Source organism: Zonotrichia albicollis, chromosome 8 (assembly GCF_047830755.1).
Source record: "Zonotrichia albicollis isolate bZonAlb1 chromosome 8, bZonAlb1.hap1, whole genome shotgun sequence".
Classification (NCBI taxonomy): Eukaryota; Metazoa; Chordata; class Aves; order Passeriformes; family Passerellidae; genus Zonotrichia; species Zonotrichia albicollis.
The window spans coordinates 6,495,812-6,523,099 of record NC_133826.1 but is presented as its reverse complement, the minus strand read 5'-3'; the positions used below and the strand labels follow the sequence as shown (position 1 = coordinate 6,523,099).

At 41.8% G+C, this 27,288-nt stretch overlaps 2 protein-coding genes across 9 annotated transcripts in view; one reads left to right on the top strand and one right to left on the bottom strand.

Moving 5' to 3' along the window:
* The window catches only part of EPS15 (epidermal growth factor receptor pathway substrate 15), a 68,175-nt gene extending 41,120 nt beyond the window's left edge, over positions 1-27,055 (bottom strand). For 3 of the 6 annotated variants that reach the window (XM_026790471.2, XM_026790473.2, XM_074545805.1), the window contains exons 1-3: positions 26,916-27,055; positions 23,509-23,623; positions 23,301-23,420 (exon numbers count right to left, since the gene is read on the bottom strand). In XM_026790471.2, coding sequence (XP_026646272.2) covers positions 23,301-23,381 — 81 coding nt within the window. In that variant the 5' untranslated portion in view covers positions 23,382-23,420; positions 23,509-23,623; positions 26,916-27,055. Of the gene's footprint in view, positions 1-6,195; positions 6,505-23,300; positions 23,421-23,508; positions 23,624-26,915 lie in introns of those variants that run through there. The other 3 variants (XM_026790472.2, XM_074545804.1, XM_074545806.1) reach the window with 3 other exon arrangements.
* Positions 26,933-27,288, top strand: part of OSBPL9 (oxysterol binding protein like 9) — a 57,736-nt gene continuing 57,380 nt past the window's right edge. For all 3 annotated transcript variants that reach the window (XR_001334176.3, XM_005482252.4, XM_005482250.4), the window contains exon 1: positions 26,933-27,067. Coding sequence is in view for 2 of the 3 variants with exons in the window: in XM_005482252.4 (XP_005482309.2) it covers positions 26,957-27,067 (111 nt within the window). In the remaining variant the exon portion in view is untranslated. The remainder of the gene's footprint in view (positions 27,068-27,288) is intronic.

The window sequence follows — 27,288 nt, the reverse complement described above, 5'->3', positions numbered from 1 at the left end:
ACAGGCACAAAATCAGATCCTGCTTTCATGCAGTGCATGTTGCCCAAACCAAAGGCGTTTGGGCAGAGGATAACCCTACAATTCAGTGTGTGTTGCCCTCACAAACCCTGTGGGAACAGCTGAGCGTAATACAAGCTAATTACACAATACTTACTAAAAAAGCCCAGGCACATAACTTCAAATATCATCCAAAACCAGAGGTCTCCCCTTTAAAAGGAATAATAATGTCAAACCCGAGGATTTGCAGACCTTTGTGCAAACAGAATCCAACAAAGCAGCTTCTCTGGATTTAAAATTTAGATGTTCAAATGGAAATATGGAAACCAACATATGGAAACCAACAGCATCATGGATGTGGCCAATCACATATTTGTAAAAACCTTTACTACAGATTATATAAATGGTTGACAAATAACACCACATCCATTCTCCTACAGCAACAGCTGCTCTTTGCTTGAGTACTCCATGTTCACAGGTGCTGATTATCAGAAAATATTACTAAGAGAAGATGTTTGGTAGAAATTCATTTAGTGTGATTTTGTGCAATTACAGGAAGTGTGCAGCATCACCAGAACATCCTAAATACAAATTAGAGAGAACAGCTAGAAGTAACAGGAGAGCTTCCATTCAGAGCTTGCTCAGCAAGCATACTGCCCCAGAGACTCAGCTGCTGATTTTCTAGCTGGTCTTTGGGTTTTGTGTTTGACATTTTTTGGTGGGTTTTGTTGTTGCTGTTTGTTTTGGGATTTTTTGGTGTTTGGTGAGAGGGGACAACAACTGGGACACACAGCTGGTAAGGTTTTATTTGATTACTAGGAGGTGGGTGGGAAATACCTCTCCCAGAGCCAGACATGAAAAATTACATATGCTGGGAAACCATCATTGGTATTCACTGCAATACCTCCATTTTTATAGCTTAACCTTGCTCTGACTTTGCTCTGGTACCCAAAGACTTTTATTATTTCAGCCATCAACCAAACATGCAGTTACACATCCCTTAAACTAGCCTGACACAGTATTTTCAAGTTTTGCCAGCCCTCAGACTGCCACAACACCAATACAACAAACACCTTCCAATCATTTTCCAGCACTCCACAGCACACTTTATTTTCTTACCTAAACCTCATATGCTTTATTTTATTTACCCACTGAGACACACTTTGCAGAGAAACTACAGGGGTAGTTCTCCCAATACTCAAGTATTTGACTTACTAAATGTTACTTCATGAGAAAGTAAAAGTCTGGGCACAAAACTAAAGCTGTGAGCAGAAAAGCAGAGCAGAGCTGGCCAGTGCATCTGCTGGATTCCTGTGCATCATCCCTCTTGCCCAATGTCACCCTTTGTTCAGCCAAACTGATCACTGTCACTCCTGGACAGGAAACATCATGTTCAAGTCCTGCAATGGAAACACTAAGTGCAAATAATCTTTTCATTCAGTACTTAAGAGTGTGAGCCAATAATTCTTTACTGCATTAGTGCTTCCAATATTCATTTTGATATCAGTATGACTGCAGTAACTGGAATTTCCTGTGAATGGAAAAACAGTAGTAAAAAAGTTTCTCAGACTATTTTACTAGTAATAAACTTGGTTTTCCTTCAAAGTTTACCCACAATAAACAAACAAATGCAAATATAATCTAGGATACTCTTCCGGGATAAGAAAAAAAAAGACAGTTCAACACCTTTCCAAGTGCTGCCTTAGAATTTACCTGGCAAAATTCTTTTTACGGGATTTTAACAACCATTTGCAGAGTAAATTCAGCTTGTTTTAGATGCAAAATGAGGGAGGGAGGAAAGGTCAGATTCCAGTGTATAAAAATAGAAAGACATTATTATGGCTCCATTTCAAAGCTGATCACTTCAGAAGGGTAATGTGCGTTGTAGTAATTACAACCTTTGATACAAACCTATGAACTTTAGAATGATAACCTAGGAAATAAAAAACACCTTCAGGGACACCAGTCTTTTTCATCTTCTGTTGTCAGTCAATCCCCATGTTTTCATGCCTCTGGCACATTCCCATTTAGGTGTAATAAGATACTATTACCAGTCTGCCCACCGCATCCAGCCACGACCTTCCTTCCAAAAGGGCTTAAAAACAAACAAACAAAAGCTGTCTATTGAGAAAAACAAATGTAATTTCCCCTTCCAACCCCAATGAGGTATCAGGGGAGAAACAAGCTATTCTATCCTGATGAAAATCCGAAATACCACATTCTATCCCCACACAAAGCTCTAGGACTCATTTCAAGAGTTTGCAAAAGACACAATCTGCCCTTAAATGTTCTTCCTGTAGTTAGCCAGCCAAAAAGGAGGTAAGCTCAAGGCAAACTGGTCTCCTTACAATGCCATTTCAAAATAATAATCAACTTCTCTCTTTTTCCTCTATTGCTTTATTGTCTTAGCTGAAGTGTTTCAGGGTGAAGCCTTCTACCACTTTCAATTATATAGCCAGGAATATCTCCCACGGCAATAACAAATGTAAAGAAAATATTTACTATAAATTTCTACACAATTATTACCAAGTACTTAAAAATGGAGCACTTTCTTTCCATTGAACAGCTGAAGCAGGCACAAGAGCTGCTGTCTTCTCTCTGCAGAGATGTCTGTCACTGCATAATTAGAAATGGTTCCATTTAATTTTCAAATTGCTACAGAAAATCTCCACCATCTTCTAATCAGTACTGAACAAAGCCAGTGCAAAATGAAAGAGTAGCTGCACTGCCTTTTAAGAGGCAGCTTCTCCCTGACATGGTGGATGCAATGCCAACCAAAGAAATTAGGTTTAATCTGCTTTAGGAGCAGTGAGTCCCCTCTATGTGCAGGTTAAAATATACACATGCATACTCTGGATTCTTCATCTGCAGGACAGAAAGAGGAACAACAGGTACCTCATTCCACTAAAAATTACAAACTCTGATCTTTATTTAACAATTTTGCTGATTTCTTTAAAAACAAAAACAAACACAAGTTTGCCAGAGACCTCAAAATTTCTGGCTCTAGATTATACATAATATGTTCATTAGTGTGAGGGCATCATTCATACTGCAAGTATTTGGATCCTGTGTATTCCAGTAACAAGACCTTAATCCTGGCAATGTGTGCACGGGACAGGAATCCACCCAGCTCAGCCTCAGTGTAATATCCATGTTTCCCTTCAACAACACAGCACAGCATTCTCAACTCTGCAACACAATGCTCAAGTCTAAAATGAGACTTGTAGCTAATTAGGATACAAATTGATATTACATGATTTCGTCTCATTTACCAAAGCAGCTCGTAACTACTTCAAGACAATTACCACATTTCTCACAAAAAGCATTTCATCAGGAAGACAAACACAAAGTTATCTTCCTTTTCCTCCTGAGTACTTTCCAGGGCTTCCCTGAGCTGTGAGCTTCCCCTTCAATCACAGCCAGTTTTTCAGAATAAACCACAAGTTCTATTTTCAAGAGCAACTAGAAGATACTAAATGTCCACATTAACCCACCTTTTTCAAGAAATACCTCTGCCCCATTTTCCACATCTTTAGTTCTTTGTTCTTCCTCTCCTAAATTCCCCTTATGAAATTGAGCAACGATCCTTGGAAGGTCAAAATGTACAACCCCTTATACTGGTTATAGCTTAATTTGACTTTTCCAGCAACAGATGACAATCTGTGAGATCGGTCAGTTCCTTCTCCTCGCTGTTGTTTGCTTGTTTCCAAACTAAAGGCAACCACAACAAAACACTCTCGTGGTAAAAGTTCCCTTAGAAGTTCCACATTAAATTCACAGTCATGCGTTGAGCAAACGCAAGTGGCAGCAAGATGTTCCAGAATGGGTTCAAAATGGGGAGATTAAAAATACTTCAGATATTCACTGTTAAAGGGAGAGAGGAGAGGGAGATTATCAGCTTCACTTCACAACCCTTGTTCAAGCATACTTGGTGTAATAAATTTCACTACAGCTACACAGTCCTGAAGTGTTTCTACTAATCAGCGAAAAGAATACAATTAGCACAGAAAAGTTTCAAATTACTGAAATTACAGCTTTGATATTCAAATAAAGGACGTGCAGCCCTCTCAGACATTGCAGCTGCAAAGCCATCTGAAAATACCCTCATCTCAGCTGGAAATACCCAACGTCCCAGCCGTGCCAGAGCAGTGTCAAAGCAAGCACAGGAAGGGGAACAGAAAATCGGACACAGCAACGAGTTTGTGCAGGTTCATGTGCCTCCTGCTCTCTCTGTGTGACCTGGAGCAGATCACAGAGATGTGCACAACTTCACTGCTGCTGTCCCTAACCCATCTCGGTGCAGCCACCGCTGCACTCCCCACCCCCGTGCCCTCATTTTCACTTCCTCAGGCTCCTCAGCAGATTCTGGACACTTCAACACTTGTGAGGACTTTTTATAACCCAAAAATTCCACATGTTAGAATCTACGTTGAAAAGAATTATCTTCAGGCTTGCCTGACTTCCTAAGATGATTCTTATGCAACACAAGAAGAAAAAACAAACAAGCCAAAAAAAGAAATCCCCACACAAATGGTCAACACACAGAAATAACTGCCTCAGTTTAACCACTGTTGTAAGCTGCAGCCACAATGGTTTTAAGGATACTGGCAATTTTTCTGCTTCTGTCAACATTATCACATTTGTATTTAGTCCCCCATCCATGTGACTAAAAAAGTAAAGAAATTCTACAATGAAAGGATTATACAGCCTGTAAGCAATAATGTCTTGCTGTAGAACACACCAGAGCTGACACCCCACTCCTCTCCCCAAATCAAGAGACAGAGCAGCTCTGTGAAAACTTCTTTCCCTTCAGTAAGCACACGTTTAAAGCTTTTTCATTTACTTGAAGACTATTAAGAGACTCAGACAATGCTAACTTAGCTATTTTAATATAAAGCAAGCTTTCACAGAAAGTACTCTAACTCTACTCATAACTCTATACCTTTAGACTCCTAAAGACACATTTGTTTTCTCCACGTATTTCCTCACCTTTTCACTGAACTACCCCATCTTTCCTTGAAATGCTTGATATTCTCAAAAGCGAGCTGTGTAAGTAATTGCAAACTTGTGCAGCCTTGCTGCCAGCTTTTTAAGTTTACTTCCATGTGCTTGAGCAATGCACTGAGCTCATTTACCCACTTTGCTTTCTGTAAATGTCACAACTGGCTATCAGACTGAAGCATCCCAAGTCAGGAGGATGAACCAACAGGCCCACCTCAGGTTTATGTCAGGTAAGAATGGGAATTTCTCATCTCACTGCTAAATGAAATTAAAAAGTACCAAAAAGTGCTGTTCATTAGCTACCACAGCTCTAGGGAATAAGACATGATCCTAACGGTATAGAATAACCTGTGTGAAGTGATTCCATCACCGCCAGAAAAAAATGCGAGCAACAAGGGCTGAGGTGAGATGACAGGAGCACGGAACAGTGCCAGCAGAGTCTCCAAGTTTTGGGGCCATCACCGGCACAGCTCTTCACTCTAAGGCACTTGTATGGGCACTACGTGACAGCAGTGTCCCCACAGCACGGGGCCCACCAAAACCGAGGTATAACGATACTGCAAGCAGTATCTGTGGAGACAGGCTTCTGTTAAAACAAGGAATTCGTCTGTCCCTCACAGGGTCACCTGCCCACGGTCTCGCTGCCCCGCAGAACCCCTTCATGCCGGGTGTGCCCGCGGGGCTGGCACCGGGCACGGACACCTTAACCCGGAGCTATCGCCTTTCAGCCCCTCCGCGAACGCTGCCCGAGCCCGCCCGCCCTCGGCGTGCCCGGGACGGGGCTCGCTGGGCTCCAGCCCGGCGCCCCGAGTCCTACGGAGACAAAAGACGGACCGCGACCGCCGCCGGCGCAGCCCCGCCCGCCCAGGGCCGCTCCCCGGCCGGGTCTCCCCAGCCCCGGGCAGAGGCACCTGCGGCCGGGCGGGACCCGCTCCCCGCCCGTGGCACCCCCGGGTCGCGGCGCGGGGCTGCCTGCCCGCCTCCCCTCGCCGCCGTTCTCCCTCCCTTCCTCCCTCCCGCAGCCACGGACACACCCCCGCCCCGCCGCCACCTGACAGCGGCGGGGCAGCGCTGCGGGGCGGCGGCGTCCGCACAAAGCGCGGGCCCCCGGGCAGCCCCGCGGCGCCCGGCCGTGCCTGCGGCGGGAGCGGGCGGCGGCGGCGGCCCCGCGGGCGGGCCGGGCGCGCAGCCCCTTACCTGTGCCAGGGAGAGGCGCGCGGCCATGCTGTTCCATGCCCCCGGCCGGGCCGCAGGAAGGACGCGCCGGGCCCCGCCACTCGCCGCACAACTTCGGCAACTTCCCCAGCCGGCCCCGGGCAAATCCCGGCGCCGGATCCGCGCCCGCCCGCCGGACGGAGCCGGAGCCTCCCCCGCCGCCACACGGCAGCGCAGCCGCGCGCAAAACCGGGCGCGGATTACCGGAGCCGGAGCCCGCTCGAGGCAGCTGCAGCGAAAACCCGGAGCCGGAGTCCTTGGCCAGACATCCCCCACTGCCCGCTCCTGGCCTCTCCCTCACCTTCCCTGTAGGCCCTGCTGCTGCTGGAGATGCTTCCAGCATGGTGAATGGTTGCAGTTCTCCAGTACAGTCATGACACAGGGGGGGAGGTCCCAAAACAGGAGGCAAACCAGGTCTGGGCTCAGTTGCAACAAAATTGGGCACAAGGCCCAAAAGGAAGCGGCGCGTGAACCCAGCAGGATGTCCTGACCCGACGCATCCTCACAGCAGTGAGGAGCAGCCTGGGCTCGGCCTCCTGCTTCCCTCCACTCACAGGAAATGGGATGCCTGTCCAGCCAACTCATGGTTGTACACATCCTTCTGTCGCTCTGCTTGTACTCAGGGCAGCAGTGGCTCTTCTAGGGCGGGTAACCAGAAGAAAGGGATGAGCAACACTTATGGCAGGAGAAACTATGAGACATCACAGGCAATAAGACACAAAGGAGCAAGCTGGAGTGCGGAGTAAACTGCACCACATTCTCCAAACCCACGGGAAACAATTGTGTCACAAATGGCTGAAAACAGTACTTGTGCCACCACTCATTCTCCTGCTCCTCCTGTACCTGCTCACCTCCTCCCACTGGCTTATTTCCACTCCTACTCTGAGCTCTGCACTACCTCAGCATACATCAGTCACTGAGGGCTGAGAGAAAACGTTCCTATTTTTATACTTTAACCCAAGGTGGTTTAGGCACACATTTAAACTTGAAATGTGCAAGAGGAAATTAGCTGAAGTCATACTTGATTACTGGAAGGCTTTCCCTACATGCTTTGTTTTCTTTATCTGTTTGTAATTCTCTACCCCTCTGCATTGTTTTTGTGCTCCTCAGCTCAGTCGTGTGCTCGTGCCCCACCTCTGCATCCTGTCATTCCTCAGCTGGCAGTCATCCTCAGCTGCTAGTGCTCATCATCTGTCCTGGAACGTGGGATCCCTCCTTCCCACCTATTCCTTAATCAAGGTTTTATAGAAGCTCTGCTTTATTAACCTGTTTCTCAGCAAGAAAAAGAAGATATGGAGGGGAAGAATATAAAAAGCAAACAAAATAGATATAAAAATATTCACATCATTCACATACTCACTGTCACTTCTCTACTCCACCTCACACTTCTCCCATAGGCAAAATCCCTAGAAAACAGCACAGGCTTTATATTTCTAGGTTGATTTTTTCTTCTTTGATTCAAATTGGAATTCTATCCCAGAATAACTAATACCTTGAAATTAAACCGGAAGATTTTAAAGCTACAGCTGTGTCTCCTGGGGAGAGCAGTACTTTTGGGAGGGGGCCCCTTGGTAGGCATTTGGAGAGCCTGGGTTTCTGAGCTGCCATGAGCTCATGTGGGTGCCCTTTGCTCTGTCAGTTGTTTCCTTCATCCCTCAGTCTTGCAGCTTGGCAAGGACTGGTGGCCTCTCAGGAGAGAGGTTACACCCAGGCTGATGTGTTCTCACTGCAAAGAGAACGAAAATGCAAAACAGGGGCTTGGGATCTGGCTCTGGAGTTGGAGGCTCGGTGCCGAGTGCTGCTGTGAGCAGGATTTTGTGGGCAGGATATCTGGCTCAGCAGTGTTCTTGCTGCTGTTCCCTTTCTCTCCTGGGTGTTGCATCAAGTATTTCCCACCGGGTCCAGGTGGAGCTGCAGCAAGGCTCTGGAACAAAGGTGTTGAGCCAAGGGACTTGTGCAGGTCAGCCAGCAGAGCTGTGTCACCCCAGAGCACAATTAAAAGCCCCAAGTGCCCTCAGAGCAGAACACTTGTCCAGGAGGGAGGTCTGCTCCAGCCATCTGCTCCTGAGGGCCTGACCTTCCTGAACCTTTGTGTTACAAAATAAACACAAAGATTCCCCATTTTACTCCCTCAAACTGTGGAGTGCACAGCAGTCTGCATCCAGAGAGCCTTTCCACAGTGTTCTCCCAAGCTGCTGTGGCTGACTCCAAGTTGCACCTGCAGCTCAGGAATGAGCAGGCAGTGCCAGGTACGTGGTTATGTACCTTCACCCTGGCTGTGCACACTCAGTCATCAGGCATGACCGCTGTGTCCACAGTCAGAGGACAAGAATTACTGAAGGCAACCACTCTGGCCTCTACAAATTAAAATAATAATGAGTTTCATATAATTAACACTGAATTAATGTGGTCACGTGGATCTGTTGTTGATCATTCTGTGCATCTCACAGACAAATTGTCCTGGATGCCTCCAACCACCTGAGTTAAAACAACCGGCTCAGAGCCTCAGACATCTCTGTAACAATCACAACAGCACTTGTCAGCCTGCTAAAGGTGAATGATTGTACTGCAGATTTTCACAAATCTAGAATGGCAGCTCCCAGAAGAAAAACAGCTCTCTGCTTCTCAGCCGGAATCGAGATGTCATCACCTGACATTGGATCACAAAACTGGACTTCATACTTATTTTCAGCCAAGAGAAAATCACAGCTACTAAAATTTACTCAAAGCTGTTGGCAGGTTTGCAAAACAATGCCCTCCAATGACCTTCTTGGCTTAGCCATGAGCAGTTCATCAGGGCTTGGCTAGGGTGGAAGAGCTCCTGAAATCTGGAACAGAGAGATTTTCTAAATGTACCTCTCCTCTTATTTCCTCCTCAGTGGAAACCCCATTCTTCTGTCTCTCCCTTTGCTGACCTTTTGCAATATCTCCTGTGAATTGGGTAAGGAGTGGTGGGATTCTGTGCTGGGTTTTCAGGAAAGCTTGTTAAGAACACAAGAAAGTCAAAACATAAGATCAATGAACTGCAAGAATTTTAACAGCTTCATTTTATATCTTTCTGCATTCAACATGAATTCTCCTGCAGGAAATGTTTATCTGTAACCAGCTCTGTAAGAATTGCTGTATGTTGATTTTTTGTTGCAAGATCCTTTACTACAGTGCACTTTATGCCCAAAGGACATGGAAAATAGTATTAGCATGCTTTTATTTGTAAGTGTAATAGGATTTTCTACAATTCTAAGTACTGGCATTTTGACAAATAGGTACGAGATCTCAATGTTCTTTATTGTTCCTTTAACAGTACAATGCACAAGGTTATGTCTGCACTGGACAAACAAGGGACTGCTAACAAATCAAAACTAGCCAAATGGCTGGTGAGGACTGGGCCTTGCAGCAGTGCAGCGAGCACAGCAGCAGCACAACCATTTCGGTGCAAATCCCCATGTGAAACACTTTGTTCAGGTACAGTTGAATTTGAAAATGTGCAAGATAGCACAGAAAGACTCACCAGTCAAAGTCAAACACTAACAACCTCTGTTTTATAGATCTCCAAATATGATTGTTAGTAAAGCTGGTAACATTTGAATCATATCCACTGGTCTCCCTGGAAATAACACCTTAAATGTCCATCTCTTCCTTTCTTAGAGCTTTGCTCACCCTATGGATCAGCACACAGGCAGCCCAAAAGCACGCAGGCATTCAGTGTGACTTGTTCTGCTCGTTCTAGGAAAGGTGTTACTACAGCCCATGAGCACTCCAGAGGCTGAGAGAGGAATGACTCAGCCCTGCCTCCTGCATTCCTGAGCATAAAATGAGGTACCCAGCTCTCTGGAATTCCAGTGCAAAGCAGAGCAGGAGCTGCAGCATTGCGTATACAGAACCAAGGATTTGAAAATAAGAAGGACTAAGCCACTTTGAGTTTTACAGAATAAAAGGAAACATATGCATCAACACACAAAATCCTGGCCAGAAAAAGGAATCCCTGCTTGATGATCAAAGACTGTAATGCAAGGGAACCTGCCCACAGGCAAACAGACATTGCACAGGTTTCAGAGAGCCAAGCAACACCCATGCTCCTGACACAGGACAGCATTTCCAACATCTAGGTTACTGAAAGATCCCTCCTGAGAAATAAGGAAGATCATCACACAAACTTTGCCAACCTTTGGACTGAGGGGACCTTTTATCAGAAATCTCAGAGTACTTTTCAGGACTAGTGCCACAAGCTGGTTTAGGAAGTCACCACTGCAGGTGTGCCTTTATCTAGAAATCCACCCCAGGATATGCTTTGTGTGCTCTTTCCATTTTATGCAGCTGCAAGTTTTCTAGACAAAGGGTTACAGATAGGCTGCTATGCTTTAAGGCCACAAGAGAACACTACAATCATCTAGCCAGACTCCAACAGACCTTCTGTAGAGATCTATTAATTTCTGGGTTGCTTTTGCCTAAAACATGTAATCTGTGAGTCCTACAGTGCATCTTCTAGGAGGATGTGATGTTATCAGAGCATGTGCATTGTTCATTATGGAAACTGCATAGGAATTATCTGCTTATTCATCTTGTGCTGTGCTCTTGTCTTCTTAAGGTGGTTTGCACACTTTCAAAGTTATAGCAGCTTTGAAAGAATTTCAAAGTGGGTTGTGGGATGATCAAATTGATACAAAACTGTAGCAGTATTAAAGAAACACAAACTAGGATATTAAGGTAACAGCATATTTCTTCATCTCTAAAGTGTTTTCTGATCAGATGTTCGGAAGTATTTGAATATATCTGAATTTAATTCCTTCATGTGGCAGAAACAGAGTACAGTCTGAGATCATTGTACCTTTTTGTTTTGCAAAATGATGTCATCTGTATTGCCAGTATTCAGAAATACAAAGGCTAAAATTGTTTTTGTACTGCAGTAATTAGAAAAAACAATATTGAATTTTTATTATGAGAATGGTAAAATTGAAAATAACCTGAATAGGGCTTGACTGAGTCTCTTTAATCATATCTGATGGAAGAGTTGGCAAATCTGAAATGCAGCAGTACAGATCCATGCTAGTTTAAAACACACACAATTTATCTTTTCATTAAGACTGTAAGCATATTTTCTCAAACTACTTTATATTAGCCAGTTTCATGGGGCTACACCTCATGTTGTAAAAGAACAAGAGATAATGTAGATACATACAAGAGGTCAGCTTGACCTCTAGATAATTAGCTGGATGACTGACAGCACAATGACATTTTTCATTCAAGACCATATCTGAAACCCAGAAAAATCTTCAATAGGCATTAATTTGACAGGTCCAGCTAATGTAGCAGTTGGAGATTTCACTGTTCCTTGAAGAGCTTAATACATGTTCTGAAATAGAACAAGGAATAGCTCTGCTGAAACAGCACCAGTCTTCATTATAAATTAAACACATCGATACCATAGTGTGTAGTGTATATTAAACCAAAATGAGGTTTGGAAACGAATATGTTTACAAAGTAGCAGGCAGAAAAGCTTTTACAACAGTTTCTTCTGTTTCCCGTTTCCTTAGGCATGTTGTCTAAACCATAAATCCAGGGAACACATTGCTCACCTTTCTGAAACAATTAAAAGATTATTATGTTTTAAGAAAACAGAAATTATTAAAAAATATAATCTGCACACCGAATTCCCAACCTTTCCCTAACCTAGAATTTGTTTACTGTGCCCTTCACAAAGATTATTAATTTCAGAATGATAAGATACATGAAGTAATTAGATAGAAGAGCATTTGGTATTTTAGTTCTCATTAAATGATTTGTCTTTAAGACAAACTCATGATTTTTAATGGTAAAAGACCATTTTTATGGCATTACTGTAACTCTTGGTACTAGCAAATGTTTCTTCTTGAGATTTCCTTACTTGTCCTCCCAATCATTTTCATCTTCTTGTCTATTTTTACCTCCTCCACTTTCTTTCATTTTCATCTGGTCTTAATTACAACCATAACAATGTCAAAATGGTTCAGGAAGTATTAAAACAAAATAACACCAATGCAGTAACATTGGCCATAAGACAAAAAACTTTCACAAATCACAGTAGCCTACTACAGCAACCCAGTCTTCAAGCTGAGAAATTCAGGTACCAACATTGAAATAATATTTTTTAATTCATCCTTATTCAGGTCAACACAATATCCCTATTTAATTTTACACTGGTAGTTAAAACTTCTCCTAAATGTAAATCATGTTCTGCTTGCTCTTAGCAATGAAGTCTCTCATGTATGGGAGCTGCAGTGACAGAACAGAGATTTCAGCTGGGTTAAGGTTCAGTGAGATGAGTCAAAAGGCTCAACAATAGTGGAAAATCAATCAGATTTGAGAAGGTGTTAATGATTTAGCCCTCAGAGTAGACAAGGACAGAGATGATTTGACCATTTTAGTTAACCTTGTTGAAGTGACATTTAAAATGGTGGCTTTGTTGCTATAGAAAAGCTCACAAATTATTGACAAATACAGTGAGAAGCAAGAGCAAAGCATCACTTTCCTACATCTGTATCAGTGCTGAGAGCTGTAAAGGAGCCTGCAGGTTGCACTCTGTGAAAGCTATCAAATACCAAACTGCAGTGCTCTTTCTGCAGGCAGAAGGAGTTTCCACAGATGCTCTTTCAGCTGTATTTCCCCTTCACAAAAGCACAATCCTGCTGTATGTCCATAAAAGAGAAACCACCATGTGGGATTTTTTATTTACAGCCCTGTAGCAGGGAGTGGAATCTGTTCTGTTACTTGGCCAACTATTGCACAACATCAGCAGGCAAAATGTTCCTTTAAGTGAAACACATATAATCCCACTGGTGTCAACACATAAAACTAAGAAATGTTCCCTTAAAACCTCTCTTTGCTTTCTGGACTCCTGAATAACTGACATGAAATTATACTTTTTCATTCTTCCACATCAGGTTGGTACTATCAATAATAGAGTGTAACTTGACTGATGAGATAGCACCAAAAATATTTGTCTTTATGAAAAATGTTTTAAACATATACAATAAGTATCACTGCTAAGTATTAAAGACTGAACATGTAAAGTACAAGATCAGTAAATAGTTCACAATTCAAAATATGTTCTCATTTGATTGTACACACAATGCAATTAAAATATGAAATATTCTTAAATATGACCAAGTTATTAGCTTAATGACTGATTTGTTTACTGGTTTGTTTGGTTGGTTGATTTTGTTTGGATTTTTTTAAGATTAAGTTGCAGAAGTAATGCAGCAATGATTCAGCCTCAATGGAATTGTTAAGGTGTGCATGTGACTGATGAGATGCCAAAGGGCATTAATGGACTCTGAACTCCATCAGCTGACAAGGAATTGCTTTCCTCTGTGCCACTTTATGCTCCTGTCCTGTTATCTCTAATAAAATATATCTCACCTGTTGAACAGGTGAAGCTAATACAGGTATAAACAGATATAGCTGTGCAACAAGTACAAAGTGAAAGTCTGGTAACCATTCATAATAAAATATTTCTTTAATTTACTATTAGCAGCATTTAAAGCAGCTGTGGTAAATTCCAGTGTAATCATCACTATGACTTTGAAAAATACATCATGGATTTAGTAGCTTCACAACAGGTTTTCAATCAAACTTCCTCTCTTTACAAATAAAATTCCATTTAAATATATTCTGATTTTAAAAATGCACTGCAGAATCTGAAAGACACCGTCAACTCTCACTGTTATTGGTAATACTAATTTAAATGTGATTCACAAAATATGAGAAGCAATTGAAGAATGTTATTTATAAATACCTACCTCAGATTACCAAAATTATTGATGACGATGCACAAGCATCAAACCACCAAGATTTTTCAGATCCCCATATCAATTGAATTTGTTGAATCAGTTCAATGACAAACAAATTTGACCTTCTCTAGAAGGACAACCCCCCCTCCCCAAAGTGCTCACAAGACAAATATATATCAGGCAGAAAACTGACACAAAGAACACTGAGGTCCAAAGGAGAAAAGTGTCAAGGTTTTAGGTATGAAACAGAGGGAAAAGCCATATAAAGCAGGTAAGGTCAGATAGCTGGATGAGTTTTGCAGAAATCCTTCCTGAAAGAATCTCCATGATTCAAAAGACATTCAAATTCCATCCAAAAACTGAAACATTCTTGATTGTCAGTCTCTTTATGTTTAGTGAAGAGTTTGGTCCCATTTAAATCAAGTTTACTGTAATGTTTTTCCTTACAGAAATATCTGTACAAAATGATTTAATGAATTTCTCTCTCCTTTCCTTGTGACAGCATTAATGATGGTAAATTACATATATACAGATGAGCATGAGAAAAAAACCACTCCAAAATCATCAGCAGAGCTATTTAGTTAACTGTAAAATGAATATATAGATGAGTTGCTCAATTTAGCTCAACTCCTTAATTCTTCTAAGTAGGGAATAAATCCCAGGATAAAAATTAGCTGTGGACTGCAGAGGACTGCAGAACAGATCCTTGTTGTGCTAGATGGCACAACTGCCAGCCCAGGAATACAAACCATGCAGGTACCTTGTAGAGAACAAGGTGAGGAAAACCTGTATTGTTGTATTTCTGAATACAGGTATAGAGTTACTAATTAAAAGAATGGAACAGAAGATCTTAGGTGGGAGTGTGTGGAGGTTTTATGTGTGTTTTAACTGTATTTATCATGTACATTGGACAACAAATTGAAGCAGATCCCACAGCCAGGACTTCTGCTGCCAGTGAGGCTTGAAAAGGGAAAAATATGCAAAGACTGCTTAGGGACATGGATGAGGAAACTTCTGATCAAAGCCTCTGAAAGAAGCACAGAAGCTTGGATTGCTTCCTTGGGTTTCTAAATTCTTTCATGGATATTTTTCCAATCAGGCTACTAGAAATTTACTGTGTGTTTAATTTAATTTCCACTTCAGGAAGCATGGTAGGGGCAGGACAGGCAGCTTGGCATGTGGAACAACTGGCACAGATGAAAGCCAGCCAGATGGCATTAGGCTAAAAAAGTTCTCTTGCCCAAAATACAGCACCCACGTCCTTGGCAGATTCTAAAACCAGCACAGAATCTGTCTCTGTCTCTCTTTACCATTATCACACAGCTGACTTTTATATATATCTGCAGTTCTGATCCCTGCCCTTACAGCTTTGCAATAACTTCACAAATCTCTCATATGAGGAAAGCACTTAACAGGATTCAACAAGGAAAAAATTTTAATTAGACTTCTTTTTCTTTCAGGTAACTCAGTTTTTTAACATTGATGGAATAATGTTCATAAATTCCTGTAGCTCTTTGGGGATTACTAATTTAAAAAGTAATGGAATTTAATCCTTGAATAAGTAATGTGAGGATCTATTTTTTAGCAGATGAGCAGATTAAATATATCACAAAAAGTAAAATGCCTCAAATTTTAGATGTTACACATTTAATTGCACATATGCAGTTATTTGATTAAATGAACTATGTGAGCTACTTGAACCAAGAAGAAATATTTCCCAGCTCCATCTAATCTCATAATTAAGACTCTTCATGTACATTGAATAAGATCTGCCCAAACAATACAATATATGTACATTTGGTCAATGTTCTCTTCACAATTTATTATAAACTATACTAAAGTCTGATCCTCATTACCAGAGGACTCAAACTTTGCTAATAATGCAATCTGGGAGTTTGCTTGATGTGAAAACCTGTAAAATAGAAATATAATTATCTAGAAAGAGAACCTGTGACAAAACTGCATTTATCCCTCAAATCCCCTGGTCAGTTCTAGATTTACCATTCTTTCCATCACTGCACTATGTGAGCCAAATTTTCTTCTCATACACAACTGCACAATTGCTATCCAAGTCCACAGGTTCACAGAACTTCATGAAGAGCAGATGGTCTTATGTCAGTCTCTAGTGCTTGCAAAGAAATCTCCTCCATCTCCAGCCAGCATGAGATTCAACAGCCAGAGAAGTTCTGCATAGAGCTCATGAGAGGGAAGTAAAATGTTCCCCTGAAAACTGGACAAGGAAATGCCTAAAATTGCAAGCTGACTGAAAGAGTAAAAGGAATTGAGTCAGCATTCTGGGGAAAGGAAGGAAAAGGGAGGGGTGGAACAAGCAGTATATTCTCAAAAAAAAAAAAAAAAAAAGTATGTTCAAAGCAGATACCATGAAAAAGATAAGTGCTACTAGTATGCCATAAATAATATAAGACTCACATAATGCACCATTAAAGTTTATGGATCAAATCCTCTCTCCTGGCCATGATGTACTTAGGCATTACAAAGACTCTCTCAGAGCTGGTTAAAGCTTTCTGATTCACTACCCAGCCCAGTTCATCTCTGGCACTGAGATGGGACTGGAGATGATTCATTAATGGAGGGAGCCAAATTGCAATTTCTCTACCCTAAAATCCCTTTAAGACACTGTTTAAAGGGGCTGTAAAACTGGCTAATATATTTCCTCTTAGTTCATTCTGAACTTTTCAGTCTAGAAGAGAAATTTCCTGGACCTTGGGTGCTTTTCTCTTGTTTTGCCTTGCCTGAGCACTGCCAGGGGACCCAGGACAGTGAGCAAGGCCTAAGGCTTCCCCCTCCTAAGGCCCCCTCAGGTTTCTCCAGCTGTGTGGATGCTTCAATTTGTCCCAAATAAACAGAGTTTATTTAGATGTGTCATGCACATGTACGTGCACATCCATGCTCACTGATCACTAAACTGCAAAGCCAATTCAAATTTCTGGTGTTCAGGGGAGCTGCAAGCCTGGGTGCAATGTGCCCTCCGAGCATGCATAATCTGAAACAGATGGCTCAACAGATGAGCTGCCAAACACTCAAGGCCAATTCAAATGCCATCCAAAAGTAAAAGTTATGTGGGATAAAAGTTTTTCTTGTCCCACTTTAGATAAACAGGGCCTATCTGCTTGGAAGATGATTCTTTCTCATTTTCTGCTTGTCTACTTATTCTTTTCAAATACGGCATTGTCTAGAAAACAAATTCAGTTTTTACCAGCTGACAGCATTTTCCAGTCTCTTGGTTGGGTTTTTTTAATGAAGATCCATACTCTGGAATAAAGAGATTGCAGGGTTATTTGAACATAAGTTAAAAAACAAAGCTGACAAGGAAACAGGAACTTTCTGACCTTCAAGGCTGCAAAGAAAAGGTTGAAAATATGAAGTCTTCAGAAACCAGAATTCCTTTTCAACTCATGCTTTGCTTAGCAGCACTTAAGCACAAATAAATAATTTAAATTGCATGGACTATGAAGTGTATTGATTTCCCATTTAAACACTCTGATACATGGCACTAGAGAGCTCTCCCCAGCTTGTGATACTTCCTACCTTTTCCACAGGACTCCCAGCCCACAGCTTGCCTAAATGGAGGCATTGTTCCTGCAGGCATTATTATGGCAATGTCTTCACTGTAAAGTAAACCTGATTTGAAGCTACCATATGTCTTGATGTTCCCATAAATGCAGTTTTTTGACACTTGGAATTTTCCTGAGGGCGTGCACACACACACACACACAAACACATAGACAAACAAACACCCACCCACCAATATCTGTGTGCATATATAAGTCTATTAATCTATCTCCCCAGACTCTGTATTCAGGTGTCTGAATTTCTTAACATCAGGAATCCTGACACAGGATAAATTAAATACATTCCTATTAAATACATTCAAAAAACCCAGACAATGGCAGACTGCATACTGCAGAGTTCTGGTGTGCATGAAAAAAAAAAAAAAAAGAACATTTCTAAAAAGTAATTACACAGTCTGGGCACTCTCAGTACAGAATATGCCTGTGTGGCTGCTGGGAACAGAAATGACAGCCATCACTTCAGTCAGCCAAGCCCCACTGAGATCAGTCACACTGCAGAACATTACCTATGCTTCACACAGCACCAGCTGACACCGCACTGATTCTCCTCTCAAATGTTCACAGCACTACAGTACTACAGTTAAGGATTTGTGGGTGTAGGAAACTCAAGCTAAAACACACAAAGAAATTGTAAATTAACTCCACAGTCAAGACAAAGGGTGTAAGATTGGTCCACTACTGACAAGAAAAAGAAAATTGCTGCCTCTGTGTTTTAGAAATTCTGTGCAATGAGTAAATGTAATGCAGGGACTGCAGCAATTAAATGTAAGATATCACTGCTGATATGTAGCAGAATAAATTCTCATTCAAATGCATGAACCCAAACAGATGCAATATTTTACAGACAAATGGGACAGCTGGATATGTGCAGGATTTTGTTTTGTCTAAAAATGACATATATCCAAGCCAAAATCTGAAGGACAGGTAAGACAACAGCTCATTTGCTACTGGTTTTGCTGTATTAAGAGGAGCTGTATCTGTCCTCTATATGTCAGACTAGAAACAAAAACTAGAGAGTGTAATGCTAATGATACACTCAGATCCTCCTTTTTTGCTTATGCATTATGAATAGCAGAGCTTAACAGGGTAGTTACATGCTTTGATCTCTTAAGTCAGTGTCATAAATTTTGTTCTTGATTATGTGCATGTAATTACCTCAACACCAAAGGAACACAAAAGTGTGAACATTTGGGGTGTTTGGCCTGGACTGGAAACACCCAGCTGAACTTGTGCTTTTCTTTGCTGGTAACTTATTTCCAAAGGCTCAAGGCTGCCAATCTCCAAACTATATTGCACATTTCACCAGTAAACTAGAACAAACTATTTATTGTGTATACCCCAAGTAAACACACCACTGGAAGAAATTTCCATGTCCTAAACATTACCCACTTCAGCTTATGCAAAATAAAGTTTCACTGTACACTGCAGACTTTTTTTATTGTTAGACTTCCTTGTAAGTACATTCCTTACAAGCTTATTTTCAAAAACGAATTCTCTTGGGCTATGGAAAGCAAATTATGTAACTCTCCATTTTGTCAGTTGTCCAGAGAATTTGGTTAACTCCAGTAGCACTTAGAGATTTTAATATTAATGTTATTGTAGGATTTTCTTAGAAGTCACATTGCAGATACTGCTGCAATAGTTTATTGGGGCACTGGGAAGTTCACAGACTGAATTTTTGAAACTTGGAAGCAAACAGATGCAACAAGGCCTGGATTTTTTTGGCTCACAAAGTGAGTAACAGAGCTGCCCTGTGTGTGCTGCTGCCCACAAGCTGAGTAGGATTTCCTTTGTTTCAGTCCATGACATCTGGGTGTATTTCAACAGTTTTGAGCAACTTCAGCTTCAGCCATGCTCAGCAAAACTGTTCATGTTGGAGAAGTGGCAAAGTAAGGTCTGACTACAAAAATGTAAAAATTAGGGTCCAATATTATTAAAGATCCCACAGAAATACCACTTTTTTAGTGGGAAAAAACCCAACCTTGACAACCCAAAACTCCTTGAAATAATAGTTAAAGAGTCCCTGGATGAAAATAAGTTCCAAATGAAAATAAGGAAAAAAATAATATTAATAACAAAATAATATTTTTATTAATAATAAAAATTAGCAGTAATGGTTCAGAAGAAAGGTCTAAACAGCTCAATGTCCTGTCTCCAGCAATGTCAATAGCCAATAGCTATGGAAAATGGTAGGAGTGGAAAATTCCCAAACTTCCAATGACTTACAGTTCAGAAGTCACCTGAGCTGGAGTTAATTCTTGTGAGTGGTTGTTTTACTTTGGACAGCAGCTTGATGTATCCAATAATATACCCAAGGCTTTTGGCTTCACCCTGCCAAGACTGAACCCTCACCAGGGTGTGCCAGGGCTTTCCCTGAGCCTTGAACCTGGGTTTTCTCCCAAGCTGATGGAGCTGCAGGAGGGGCTGCTCTGAACTGAAGCCTCACTTCATCTGCAGATCTGATGGAGCTGCATTCTGCACAAGTCTGAGAGTTCACACATAAGTGGAATATTCTCCTGACAGCTCCTGGGAGCTGACACAGTGGCAAAGCACCCATCTGCTTTCTAAATTCTGGTCCAAGTGCACATCATGACTTTAGGGGAGCAATATGAGTGTATTCTGCCAACTACTTCTTTTTCTTCTACTAAATTGGTTTTCCCTTTCTTTTTTCTTTGCTCATAGAAGAGAGAATTGAGTAGGATGAAAAAAGAATCTGCATTTTTGCTTTCATCAGAACAAGGAGAAAGCAAATCCTTTAAGTAGGCATGAAAAAGGACTTTTTCATTCTCAGATAGAAGAAAAAATCTCCAGTTTTTGGTAGGATAAACTTTGCTAGTTTTGTCTCTCATTCTTACACAAGAAACAGTAACCCTAAAGGAAAATCTTTTTGGCATCCCAAAATCAGGGCAGTGTTAAATGAGGGCTTATACTGTTCATGGACTCCTCCTACACACAAGTCCCTGGGAGTGATGCTAGGACTCAAGAAAAATTATTTTACCTTAAATTCCAGAATAAAATGTAGAGGAGACAGAAACTCATTCGACATTGACACAATGGAAACTTAGTTTTAACAGACACCCCTTTAATACCTCTAGTTATGGAAATCAAATGAGCAATAAAGGCACACATTGTACTTGTGTATTATGATGGATTGCTCAGCTCTAGGTCTCCTTGATTTTACTTTTATCCTTCCTTTCATCACTTATTTAATACCCTAAAAATTACCAGAGTCAGATGCCTGTTATTGACCTGGACAAAAAACCAAACCAAACTAAAAACCCAAAAAATCAAACCAAACCAAACCAAACCAAACCCCACACAACAAACAAACAAACACAAAAAGACAAATAGGGGGAGAAAAGATAGGGAAAAAGATATTTTCCCTCCAGATTTTACCATGACTTTGTACCACTGAGTGTGGATACTGCTCATAACAGCCTAAAAATATGCATATATTTTGGAACCTATCTGAATGTATAAACACCAGTTTTAAATACTACCTTTGATATTGCTGTATCTATTAATAATAAATAAATACAGTGTATAAAGAAAAACAAACAGTCATTAATTAAAAATAAACACAGCATTTAATCCTTATGAATAGTGACAATACTCTAAAATACTAATTGATTCTTAGCTTTTCCCTGGCTAAATTTGCTACACATCAAACTCTAAATTTTGTGAGAAGATGATGATGGATGTATTGCATTCTTGCTAAACCAACTATACAGAGCAAGTAACCTTACCTGAACACATTAATAGGGCAAACACCATGAAAAAAGGTGATGGTGAGAAAGCTTTGGGAAAAGAGATTATACTTATTTGCCTCTCTGTAGCAGTGGGCTGCATACCACAGCTGCAGTGAAGGAACCATTCCAGTTGAGCAGCATTCCTCTGTGTCTTTTCAAAGCCTCTGTGGAGGCTAAAGCAGCAATCACTTGTTTGTGGTTGAGAAAATGGCAGGGACTTCTGCATTAAATTTTAAATACATTCTGCTCAGAGGATGATAAGATGTTTAAATCAAATGATGAGACATTACCCATCTCAGCAATGCATTAGGGGTATGAAATGGGATTCAGCACGCTGTGAATTCTGAACTCCTGTACTCAGCAAAGAATCACAGACTCACACAACACCACCTTGGAATTACAATATTATCCTCAAGGATACTATGGTCCATTCTTTCTTGGTGAAAGTACAGACTAGACAATATGGCCCAGAACCCTATCAAACTCTGAATTTTAGAGGTGTCCATGGCCTGTTGATCTCAAGAGTAAATTATGATAATTTAAGTTTTATAATAAAATAATACAAAGGTGACAATGAATTGTTCACCAAAATTCATCCCAGCATTTTTCTACTGGCTAGATTGATTTTCAGATTACCAGAGCTCATCCAATATAAATATGGAAAATAGCCTGTATAACTATTTCTTCAGTATAAAGGCTAGGTAATTTAAAAAATTATTTTGTATTAGATTTACACTATGTTTAAGTTACAGAATCTGTTAGAAGGTGCTTTCCCCATTTAATTTTTACTGCTATTAATTTCTCTCAGAACACTGAAGATCTCAAGTGTGATCAGGATATGTGGGAGGAATTCTTTGTCCTCTGAGTAAAGTGAGTGCAGAAGACAATCACATTTCTTAACAGCCAAGCCCCTCACCAAGCCCAGAAATGTACTTCTTGAAGAGATGTTGAGTCCTGAATTGTCAATCTACACTCCTGCAACTCCCAGATAACGTTATGGCAAACTATCATGCAGAACCTGAACTTACTCTTAAGAAACCACACCAAAAATTTAGGTTGTGTTACTGTTTCAAAGCTACTCCAATTTATAATGTCCTTAAAATGTGTTTCTCTGTAGACCTTGTAACAGCATTTGGCCATTAGGTGAGTCACTGGAGTTGCTTAATTAAGCACCTCCACTCCCTGTTTTTAACACAGAGCAACAACATCTGACAAACTCCTCCCGGGGCTGCCAAGGGTCCGTGCCAGCGAGGTGAGTCAGCTGTGCCTTTGCTGCATCATCCCTCTGACAGACAGCACTGGGGAGGATTAAAGAGCTGCACACAGAATCAATCTGACTTTCTGCATCATCTCTAGCTTCAATGCAAGACAGAGTCTTCACCCCTGTCTTAAATGGTACTGCAGTTTGGCTGAACATATTCCATGGGTTTTGGGGAACTGGCTGCAATATTCCAGTGCAGCTCTAAACACACCATGGAAGGATGAGATTCTGAGCTGCAGGAAGGCAGATCTCATGTCCAAAAAGAAAAGCCTTTTCTCTTGTGGACTTCCACCAAACACAACCATAAGCAATATGCAAAAACAGAACAGGGATTCTGAGACGTGATGACTTGATTCCCATTCAATCTGCTATAATTTGATTTTTTCCAGAATATGCTAATATGGAGTAATTTAGAAGACTCAGAAAGGTCTGCATAACCCTCAATGAAGTTCCTCATCCCTGACCAATTTAATGAATTTATGACAATTCATTAAATCAGAGAAAAACTAGATTAAAATGGACAGAATTGGGAAAATGTATTGCTAATGGCTTTTATTTCATAGCATCATAGAGGAATTGGCAAGAAAGGCCCAAGAGTATTATTTGTTTGCCTCAGAAACCAGCTACTGTCCTCCTTCCACTGTCTTGTTGATTTTTAATAAACATTTGTACTAAAACCAGTGACAGTATAATAAATCTATTCAGAAAATCTACTTACAATGGCACTTACTGTCATGCTTGATTTAATTGTCCTCTTTGAAGAATGACTGCTTGTAGGGTGAAGGTGATTCTCTCCCATCTATCTTTCTCTCTGTAATCCCCTAAACCAAACATAATTCTGAAGAAATAAAATAAAAATGTTTATGCTCTGACAGTGCTCCTATTCTTAGTGTAGTTGGGATGTACATAGAGGGACTAGAAAATACCTGTAAAGGCTAGAGCTGGAGACTGAGGATGACACAGAATGCTCCATCTTCTACTTGATTGTAGTTTATTACTGCATTTGTTACCCGTAAAAAATAAAATGGAAGGAACATTTCCCTGAAGGTACAAATAAAAGACATTATTTGCTATCAACAAGTGCAAAAAGAATCATCCACTATCAGGCTAAAACATAAATTGTTAATTAGGATGATTACATTATCAGTAGTTGACACAGTGAACTTACAGGACAAGCAATAGAAAATTAAAGTACCAGCACATTTCTGAAGTTGGAAAAGAAACTGAAACAGAATGTTATTTGTTCTCTTCTCAAATGCCTTCCTTATGTTCCTCAGAAGCCCAAGCAATTGCAGCTGTTGGGAGAACCAAAAGCCACTTTCACTGCTGCCAGTCACACTGCCAGACACCCTGAAGGAAACCCACAAGCCACAACTTCATCACTGAGGTTCTTCTGAGTTCAGCCATAACTTCAGCAAAATTACAACAGAAAAGCATTTTCTTCAGAAAGAATCAGACTTCCAGTGTTCTCTTGCTTCCATTGTCTACCCTGGTCCTTCACTGGTATTCACTCTGACCAGCAATGTCTTCCTTTTGGCTAGAAACCACGAAGATTTAAACTGTAATGGGCAAAAATATAATTTACTGGACATGTTTGGACAAAGAAAAATAACACAGAGGAAATTTTTAAAAGTAGGGTGCAAATTGGGATGTCCTGGAAAACACAGGAAGGACTGGGCACAGCTGAGGTTTCCCCCTACATTCCTGCTGGGACAGTCTGAGTACCCTGGAGGCCACACCATGGTCAGGAAATGAGTGTGTGGCTGGGGCACTGTGGCAGGGTAACAGAACTGAGAGCTCTGGGAGGCAAGAGAATGGGGCTGGACAAGATTTTCAGCTTGTTTTCAACAAAGGCAGCACAAGGGAACAGCTGCTGCCTTCAGCCCAGGTCTGTTACCTCTGCAGTACATTCCTCTCTCAGGTGACAGTGAGTACTGAATGGTACAGAGGGTGACACTCCAGCCTGAGTTGTGTAAAATATGGAGAACATCACAATAAAACTGTCCATAATCACAGAAAATAACAGCTCTTTGTAACTGATGCAGATGGAATTCAGACAGAACACGTTAAAGCAAACCAAATTCTTCCATTAAGAAATTACTCCCTAATTTCTATTTTAAGCCATTTTTAATTCAAAATCATTGATGCTAATGATTTAAAATAAAAAGTGTATAAAAAGACATTATGGCACATTGCTGATTTCAGTTTATTGATTTATTTAAATGAACTAAAATGTTTGCATTGATCTTTCAAAATAAATTGATTAGGCCTCAAGAATCTTTATCAGAAGGATCTGAGTAGTTCATCCTAAACCCTTCAGTAGTGCCCTCATGATCCATGCTCAATAGAGGGGAGTTATCTGACAGGCACAGAATCCTGGCATGAGAGTGCATAAACCTGTATGATCTACCCTGGAGGCTCAAAGACTGTAATTTCAAATTTATTTATTTCACTTTGTGTGGGGCTTTCTGAAAAACAATGATTCTCTGATCTCTGCCAAATTACTTTAAGGGACTATCCACACTACATTTCTAAAAGAAACCTTGAGCTGAATTCCCCCTTTTATACCTGTTAACACCATTTTTCCTGCTCTCAACTTTTAGCTAAGATGAGATATCAAAAATACATGCTTTTTCAGGTGGATACAAGCCTTTGTCACATTTTCTCCCAAAAAGAGTCAAAGAACTGCTAAGATATGCAGTGTAAACTGAAGTTCAGGAAACTCAGCCTCTGGCAAACCAAGGTAAATAAAAAGCTCTTCTGTGGAGAATTTCCTATTGTGGATGCTCTGCCCACACACAGCTTTTTCAGGGTTAAACCAAGAGAGGTTTTGTTCCATGAGTTCTTTGCATTGTTTCAGCTTCTGTTGCATAATAGAGCCAAAGGAGTGATGTGAGATAATAAAGCTCCAGTCCAGCTACAGCTTTAACTGGCAGCACTAGTAATGTTCTGGCACCATCTGATGTTTTTTGTTTTGCTTGCCTGGGTATAATCTCTAGGCAGCCCCGCTTTGTTTAGTCAGTGAAAATAAAGAACAAAAACAGACTACTAAGGTCATATGCAGCTTGAAAAAAAAAAAAGTTATCTAAATTAACAAGCCAGATTTCAAAATCAGATTGTGCATTAGGTACCTTAAATTGGTGACCCCATGCATAAATACACCACCAGGTGACTCCAAGGAGTCAATGCTCCAAATTCCCATTGGTGACAAACTAGTGTACGATGTGACATGTGATATGGGGAGACAATTAGAAATCTGGAATATTTCTTATTTCCTAAGATGAAACACACTGCCTTTGTGTGATTCTTTTTCACTAAATGGGTGATTTTCTATTAAATTTTGTTTAATTTAGTATAAAGTTGCAGTGTTGTGAGACACTAAACCTGTTTTAGCCCGACTATAAAGGCATTTAAATAGACAAAGAATAAAAAAGGGCTGTAAGGGGGAAAGGAAAAAAATGTTACTAATGAACACGGTACACTGCATGATAAACACAAACCTCATGGTAAAAACACTACTTCTGCTGCTTTATTGTTGTTCCCTAGGAAGGAACATGAGTATCCCTATGGGTCCTTTGAAGTTTTCATGTTAAAGCATAGCTCAAGTTCTGTACTTATGTCAGAGGAGATCGGTGCCAAAACCATGCCTTGTGCTGAACAACAGATTTGCAATTGTCCGTAGCTCCTGGGGAATTCATTCCACATTCTTGGATCAGTCCACAGGAAAGCTGTGTCACATTGAAGCTTTAACTTTTAAAGGTCATCTCGAGTCATGAATGAGTTTTAGACACTGTGGACGTGGAGCGCTTTGAAGAGAAGCCCCCTCAGACTCCATTGTTATGCCCACTTTGGTTTAGAGTTAAGGCACTTAAAAAAGCCGAGAGGCAGAGGGACGAGTACACCAGCGAGAGATGCTCAAAGCTTCCAAGCGGTGCTAAGTGTTTTAGAGAGGAACTAAAAGATCCCAAAAGTGCTTTAGGGGACAGGACGACGCCCTCCCGCCCTCACTCACCGCAGGGCCAGCGCGCCGTGCCCTCACGGCACCGCCTCACAGCCCTGCCTCGCTCCTCGCCCTCTGCCTCCCGCGGGGCCGTGAGGAGAAGCCGCGGGGACGGAATCCCTCAGGCAGCGCCCTCAATGCCCGTACCCCGAGCTCCCTCTCTCCTGACCCCGGGGCCGCCCCCGCCGGGCGCCGCTCCCCTCACGGCCCCTCCCCGCTGCGCGCGCAAACACCGCCCCCCGGGGCAGAGTGGCCCCGTGGCCCCTCCCCGTCGCTGCGTGCCCCGCCCCTCCCCGCCCGGCGGCCGCCGAGTCTCTCCCCCGCTCCCCTCACCGAACGCGCGGCGTGCGCGGCGGTGCCGGTCCGGTGCTAAGATGGCGTCTATCATGGAGGGCCCGCTGAGCAAATGGACCAATGTGATGAAGGGCTGGCAGTACCGCTGGTTCGTGCTGGACTACAACGCGGGGCTGCTCTCCTACTACACGGTGAGGGGCAGCGGGCGGGCCGGGCGGGCGAGGAGGCGCCGGGGACCGGCTCAGGCGCAGGGTGGGGGCGGGGAGGGGACTCGGGGCGTGCGGGCACCTGGGCGGCCAATGGGGAAAGAGGAGGCGGCGGTAGCGACCAATGGGGGAGGAGGAGGCGGCGGGATCAGCCAATGGGGCGGCGCTGCGGGGAGATGGAGTGGCGGGGGCGAGGGGCGCTGTTG